The sequence below is a fragment of the Populus nigra genome, chromosome 19 (assembly GCF_951802175.1).
Source record: "Populus nigra chromosome 19, ddPopNigr1.1, whole genome shotgun sequence".
Taxonomy (NCBI): Eukaryota; Viridiplantae; Streptophyta; class Magnoliopsida; order Malpighiales; family Salicaceae; genus Populus; species Populus nigra.
Window position 1 is genome coordinate 7,230,714 of NC_084870.1, and position 7,915 is coordinate 7,238,628.

At 35.7% G+C, this 7,915-nt stretch overlaps 1 protein-coding gene across 3 annotated transcripts; it reads left to right on the forward strand.

The window, feature by feature from the left end:
* Positions 1 to 773: 773 nt before the first annotated feature.
* Positions 774 to 4,110, forward strand: LOC133679359 (transcription factor bHLH130-like). 3 transcript variants are annotated; one of them, XM_062101931.1, is made up of 8 exons: positions 774 to 930; positions 1,259 to 1,417; positions 1,518 to 2,115; positions 2,797 to 3,101; positions 3,194 to 3,367; positions 3,481 to 3,546; positions 3,640 to 3,708; positions 3,813 to 4,110. In XM_062101931.1, the coding sequence occupies exons 3-8, from the start codon at positions 1,536 to 1,538 to the stop codon at positions 3,882 to 3,884; spliced, it is 1,266 nt and encodes a 421-aa protein (XP_061957915.1). In that variant the 5' UTR covers positions 774 to 930; positions 1,259 to 1,417; positions 1,518 to 1,535; the 3' UTR covers positions 3,885 to 4,110. The 3 variants fall into 3 exon arrangements, with proteins under 3 accessions (XP_061957915.1, XP_061957916.1, XP_061957914.1); XM_062101932.1 differs by having other exon boundaries at positions 1,259 to 1,404; XM_062101930.1 differs by having other exon boundaries at positions 1,259 to 1,363.
* The last annotated feature ends 3,805 nt before the right edge of the window (positions 4,111 to 7,915 follow it).

Genomic DNA, 7,915 nt, shown 5'->3' on the forward strand with positions numbered 1-7,915 from the left:
TTTATTTATAAAATAAAAACCAATAATATTTCATAGAAAAAAGAAATTATCAACTTGTATTTCTTTATTGATAAATTAATCAAGAAACTCTCATGCTAGTTAATTAGTTTAAACATCCCATTAGCTGGCTAATTAAACTAAACAACCCTCACGTTTAGGCCTCCAAAAGAGGGGGGCACATCTAACTTAGCCAAGCCACTTGCCTCTTCCCTTGACCCATAGCCAACAGGCAGCCACGCTATCTGCCACGCCACGTTTCATGCCCCCACAGTCACAGCAGCACACAAACACTGACTTGTCTCTCCACGTCATGCAAGGGTCGAAAGCACGCTATACCTTTTTTAAGCCTTACTGGATAACACTGTCAAAAACCCTAAAACCAAAAAATAAATATATATATATATATATATAAATAAAATCACTGAAACTTTTTTTAAAGGTAAGAGACAGCTTTAGATAAGTTTAAACATTAAACAAGATTAAGCTTTTTTTTTTGTTTCTAAATGATTGAAACATTAAAAGGATTTAATTAATTATTCGAAATGCTAATTTCAAGATTTGAAAAAAAAAAGAAAAAGAAATCTTTAACCAATAAATCAATAAACCAACTTAAATATTAATAATTTCAATAACCATCAGGCTAGTTTGGTCAACGGCCACGAATCCATGTCATGAATCCAGGATCAGATGACATCACCGAATGGCATTAATGAAATTCTATAAAAAAGCGAGTGCTATGATGTAGCAAAATGGTTAATAAATATACCATGTGGAGAGACAGGAACAAGGCTACAAGATTGCTCAACTCCTGCAAGACACTCTCTCTCTCTGAGTTTGTCTTTGGTTTCTTTTGTTGTTGTTAATTTCTGTGTTTTGCAGGTAAAAACGAAACGACTGTGATTTTGGATAAAGACCCAGAAAAAAGCTGAGGTACTTTCCTGATAGTACTCAAAAGCGGTGTTTAATTTGAGTCAAGACTGCACTATGTATACTGCCTGTCTTTTCCCTCTTGAGGCTTCTTTTGCTTTGATGCCACTTTCAATGCACGTGAACCTAAATCAAGAAATATTCTGAGCTAAAGCAAACTTGGTTTTCTGTTCTTGTCATATTTACATGTCCTAGTATTATCCAACATTTAAGAAGCTGCCTTTTTGGGTTCCTGAATTGTATGTTAAGCAAGAGTTGACCAATTATAGCTGTGTAGATGCAAGCTCTGGGATTTTTCTGAGATGTAATTTTTGTTGATTTTTTTCTGTAGATCTTTCGGGTTGGACTTACTTTGAAGGAAAAGTTGATCTTTCTTGGGTTTTATATTCCATATATTGAAGGGCAAGCAACTCTGAAGTTTAAGCCAAGTTTGGAGGTCTGAGCACTGCTGCAAGCAAAGCAATTCACTATTTAGAAGTGCTTAAATCTGGTTCTCGTGTTTTTTTATCAACAATTTAATTAAGCTGAGCCAAAAAGAAATCAATTAGCGATTAAATTGATCAATGATGTATGGTATTGGTGGCTTGCAGGGATCCTCAAAAGAAGACATGAATCTTTTGTACAGTTCTAGTTTCAAGTATTCAGATGGAGAATTGAGAAAGAGTCAAGAATTCATGGATTTAAATCCCTATCACTACCATCAACAACAACAACAAATCCAGCAAAATTCTGGTCTGATGCGTTATCGCTCTGCGCCAAGCTCAATCCTGGAGAGCCTCGTGAATGGTACAAGTGGCCATGATGGCGGTGGCATCGAAAGCGGGGATTATCGGTATCTTCGATCTTCAAGCCCTGAAATGGATACCATGTTGGCGAGGTTTATGTCATCATGTAATGGTTCTGGTGATTCCAGTTCTCAAAATCTGCAAGAATTTGGAGAGAGACCAGCGATAAAGCAAGAAGGAGGAGATTCGGAGATGGTTTATCAAAGTTTACCAGGGCATAATTTGGTTACTGACAATTCAGTGAGTGTTGGGAATTCTATGGATAGCGCATTCAATGTTATGAGTTCAATGGCTTTAGAGAATTCTATGCAAGCAACTAAGATGAGTACCGCGAACGGATCTAATCTTGCTAGGCAAAACAGCTCTCCAGCTGGACTTTTCTCCGACCTTGGCGTTGACAATGGTATGGCTCTTTTCTTCTCTCTCTCTCTCTCTCTCTCTCTTGAATTTCTATATTTCTAATTAATGAATTTTTTCCATGAAAATCGCCTTATTAAATTTGGGAAATGTAGTCAGAACCTTGTGTTGTGTTTTTTATGTTGATCAGTGTCATCAGTTTCAGGAAAAGAAAATTGTCTAAAAATTGAAGTAGTCTGTTAAATGGCGTTTTGTTTTGTCAAGTTGAAAAAAATGAAAAAGATCTAATTTTTGAAGAAAGGAGAATAGACACTCTACCTTTTTCTTCACTTTCTCAGTAATCAAACATGTTGTGGTCTCTTCCTGGATTTGTTGCACTTTCTTTGGCCGGAAAGTTGAAGGGATCTCAAAAGTTTTACTTTATACAAGGTTGACTTTTGAAATGTTTCCCATTTCTTTTCTTCTCATTGAATCACTCATGTTGTCGGTGAAAGAAACAGAGAACCGAGCAGAGTTCTGGAACGAAATTGGTCATTGCAAATGAATTATGTTAAATGATCCGTCCCAAACCATTAATTTTGATGACAAATTGAGTAGGTCTGCTTATAATTTGGTTATTGAATATGTTTCCTTTTAATCTTTAGTTCAATCTCTATGACTAATTAATTATCTTATGTTCATCTCTTCAAGATTGATTCATTGCTGAATAACTCTTAATGGTTAACAGGCTTTGTCGTAATGAGAGAAGGTGGCAGCTTCAGAGCTGGAAATGGTACGAATGGAGAAGCTAGTCCAACTAATAAGTTAAGAAGGCATGTGAACTTCTCATCAGGGCAAAGGATGTTGCCTCAGATTGCTGAAATTGGAGAAGAATGTATTGGTGGGAGGAGTCCAGAAGGCGATGTTAGCGAGGCAAGGTACATGCCTAGGTTCACTAGTGATTCTTGGGACGGTGCTTCTCTTAGTGGTCTTAAGAGACGGAGGGATAATGATGGGAACATGTTTTCTGGCCTAAACACACTGGACAATCAGGTATCATTTGCAGTATGCAGATAAAATTGTAGCTTTTCTTCATTCTGCTTATGCTTTGTTAAAATGATAATGGTATTATAATTCTCCATCAGGATGGAAATTCTGGAAACCGTGTGACTGGTTTGACTCACCACTTGAGCTTGCCCAAGACTCTTTCAGAAACGGCTACCATCGAGAAGTTTTTGGATTTTCAAGGCAATTCTGTCCCGTGTAAGATTCGAGCCAAAAGAGGTTTCGCTACCCACCCACGAAGCATAGCAGAGAGGGTATGTCCCTGATGGCAATTAGTTGATTTAGCCATGGTATCAATGGCCTTTCCTTGTTATTTAGGAAACCCGTAATCAACTAATAAAAAGCTTTTCTTGGGTGTATATTGCAGGTAAGAAGAACTCGGATTAGTGAAAGAATGAGAAAATTGCAAGAACTTTTCCCAAACATGGACAAGGTAGTTCTGACTCTAGATTTGTCATTCTCAAACAGTAATTCAAATTGACATTAGAGATATATGCTAAACAATTATCAATTTCTTCTTGGACAGCAAACAAACACAGCAGATATGTTAGATTTGGCAGTTGAGCACATTAAAGATCTACAGAAACAAGTAAAGGTAACATACAAAAGATACTAATCATCAATCAAATTCACATGATCTTTCTTGTTTCAAGTATCTCTATCTTCCTTTACCAAAAATCTCTCTCTTTTTTTTTGCAGACCCTCACGGATACGAAAGCGAAGTGCACGTGTTCTAGTAAACAGAAGCAATATTCAAGTCCCTCAGCTTGATTTTAGTTTCTGTACAGATAGCACTAGGACAATGGCAAGACAAAAAACAAGCACATAGCTACCTAGTTTTGATCTACTGTAAAATAATAGGTATCAGGAGACACTGAGCTTTAAGGATAATTTGATATACGCTTTTCTCTGTAATATTTTGTAGTGCTGGCCTCGGCATTCTACCGAAAGCAAGGCCCTTCAAAATGATCGATCTACAGCTCTTCTTCTGTTTGTATTTTCCTGTATGTAACTTTTGATCTGTTGAGCTGGGCCATTGTTCTTGCATTATCTGTCAATTTCTCAAAACAAACGCCAGAAGAGTTGCATTTGCTCTTACAACTCTGTCAGTCATACCTCTTTTGGCCTTCGGTCTAAAAAACACCACATTGTTTCTTAATCTGAAATCATACCGGTCTTAAAGTCCAAAGGTTCCATTTGGTGATCTAAAAAGACTAGACTGGGTTTGAAGTTAACCTACCATTACATTTAAGATTTTAAAATTAGAGAGGGCAGATTCGAGACTGGAAACTTCTTTGAATTTTAACTTTGCAGCCAGTTTCTGCTCATCTAAAATGATAATGAGCTTTATCGAGTCTAGAAACTGTAATTAGTTCTCTGGGTTGGTGTTAGGGCCTCAAGCCCCGTCGTTTACCCAAAACAAAAGATAAAAACTTATCACGTAGCTTGGGCTAATTTTATCTTGTAGGTTTGGGCTAATTGCCACCCTTTCTCTTCCCTCTTTCGTTTCGCTGTCTAGTTGTGGTCTCTGGTGGACTTCAGTGATGGTAGAACTTCGGCCTTGTCATGACTCGTGAATCCATTTCACCATAGCCATTTTGTTTTTCAATAAGAAAAAACCTTTATAGGTCGAAAAATATAAAGAATTAAATTTCCTTAAAATCAATCATAGTAGCAAGCCTATCATATTTCTCATTCCTATTCCATTTTTAAAAATTAATTTATTATTAATCATCATGGAAACCACATTGAATTATCTTTTCTCAATGAGTTTTAATGCCTATTAATTAATTAAACTGTATTAGAATTCTTAAAAATAAATAAATAACACGATCTTCTCATCCTCCCTCCAGCTATTAATAAAGAGTAAAAAAAATCTATATAAAGGGGGGAAAAACAGAGTACAAAAGATAAACTAGACAAAATAAACCCACAAAACAAAAACAAAAATAAAACAAACAATTTTATGTACTCACGTCTCTAAACAAACAATAAACACAACCGTTTTAAGTGGTTTAGAAACCCTAGTTTCGTTTGATCTTCAAATCTCACATCTGAATAATATGTGCTGTCTGGTGGTTGTGTGATACAAAGTGTGGTAATAAGTAACTTGTGTGAGGAAAGGATATGTGAAAACTAAGCTGCCATTGTGCAAGGTGTACTTTGTGTACTCCAGTCACACAGAAATGATCAGCTAGATTGCACAGTGCAGGTAATTCTCTGGATGAAGAGATCGTCGATGGTGGGAATTGAGAGATGAGTTGGGTTAGGCTGAAAATATTTCTTCGACGTTATCCTGAGATTTAAGGAGTTTGGAATGAGGCGGTAGTGGAGGAGTTGTGAGACAAGAATCCTGAAAATATAAATGAATCTCAGTACTAAACAGTTACTGTATACATATTTACCAAGTCGAACGTGAAAAACGAAAATCTATATGGGAGGGGCACCCATGAGAAACACAAGCTAAATCATCTGTGAAATAGACGACAATATTTCATTCAGCTCGTCAGTGTGACGGATACTTTGCAGGCCACTCCCCCCTTAAAATGATTATTTATCGACTAACTGGTGGTGTCCCGCCGATGGAATGACATTTCTGTACATTTGCCGTTGCCCAGAGCCCATATAGTCACCCCTAGCTGAACTGTTCGCGCAGTTTCTATTTCAAATTTGATACGTATCCATAATCCGTTTTACTTGCTCTATATAGAGATTACTTTACGATGCATAAAGAGCAAGTTACTTTCAAAATAAAGTATTGAATAATGCATATTTAATATATAAAAAAAGAGCTTTTTTCTTCAAAACATTATCAACACAATCGAGTCCCGGCAAATAGTTTTTTTATGGTTTTTTTCAAAAATATCTCATGTTAAAATTAAATTTCTTTGTTTATGTATTTTATTAATTAAAACACATATTTTCTAATTCATGGCATGGTTATTTTACTAAAAATTTATCGTGATTTGAAAAATAGAGCAAGTTTTAATTAAAAAAAAAAAAAGCAAAAGATTATGTCTTGATAATTCTCACACACTGTATGCAAAAATAAAAAATTAATTATTCTGAGAAGATTGTATAAAAACTATACATTAAAATAACTAGATATTTTATTCTCGTAAGGAAATTTTTTTAAAAAATTTATGTATGTTAGATTCATGGATAAAAAAGTATATATGAATTGTGATTATTTTTAAATTATCATTGTGATTATTTTATGACCTTTCACATCATATTGTTCTACGCAATGCATTTTTGTTTTTGTTAATATAATGTAATAATAAAGAGATACTTTATACCACTGTTTGAAGCTTTTTTATGCAGGATTCCCACCGGACTCATAAGCAAGCGGGAAATGATGAGGTGGCACGAAATCCCTGTACTCTAATCAAACCTGGCCCGCAAATAGATTGAAAGCCTAAAGTGTTGTAATACATAGAGATACACTGACTTTAGCTCAGTCATAACCACGGTCCTTTACCTCGGTTTATATTGGTGCTAATGAAGTAGGAGACACCCTCAGGAATTTGCATGCTCTATTTAATTAACATAACTTGCAAATATGTAAAAAAAAAAAAAAAAAAAAGCTGAATCAGATGGGAAAGATATTCTTTATTGCATTTCTTGAACACCTTTTGCTTATACAAGAAAGTTCATGTTGTTAAATTAATTAAGATCAAATAGAGAAAGGAGACTAGAATTCTGAATAATCGGTATATTATGAATGCTTAATGTTAACCTAAATACAAATAAAGTATATATAGGTCAAACTGAAAGTACTATTCTACCCTTAATAAATAAGATTACATAAATATTATTTAACATTTCCCCTCAAACTCACGATGCGGCAGCTACAAGCATCGAGAGTTTGCCAACCAAAAAACGAAAACGAGAGATGGAATGCGCCTTGGTAAAGAAATCTGCAATCTGCAAGGAAGAAGGAACAAAAGGCAAAGCAATGGTACCATGTTTGAGATGATGACGAGTAAGATGACAATCGATTTCAATGTGCTTAGTGCGCTCATGAAAAACCGAGTTATGAGCAATCTGAATAGAACTCTGATTGTCACAATACATAGGAGTAGGATGAGAAAAGGAAATTCTCATATCAGCAAGTAACCAACGTAACCAAACAATCTCTCTGGTAGTAGATGCCATGGCACGATATTCTGCTTCGGTGGATGATTGAGAAACAATAGATTGTTTCTTGCTCTTTCAAGAAATAAGAGAATCACCTAAAAAGATACAGAACCCGGTAACAGACTTGCGATCTGTGGGATCACTACCATGATCAGCATCAGAGTATGCACGCAACTCCAAGGAAGAGGTGGATGAAAGTAAAAGACTCTGAAAAACTGTACCCCGAAGATATCGTAAAATACGAAGAACAGCTGCCCAGTGAACAGTAGTAGGAGAAGCAACAAACTGACTAACAATATGAACATCATATGCAATATCTGGACGAGTAATGGTGAGATATACCAAACTCCCAACAATAGTGTGGTATAAAGTAGGATCTGTCAAAGGTAAACCATCAGAAGAAGAGTACCTTGCGTTAACCTCAATAGGAGTATCTACAGTTTTGTTATCAGTAAGTCTAGCCCGTTCAAGAATATCTGCAACATATTTCGACTGAGAAAGAAGGTAACCTCTAGGTGAGTATGCTACCTCAATACCCAGGAAATATCGAAGATAACCCAAATCCTTCATTTCAAATCATCTAGCCAACTCTGTCTTCAAAACTGAAATACCATCAATATCATCACCAGTAATAATCATGTCATCAACATATAAAGACAGAA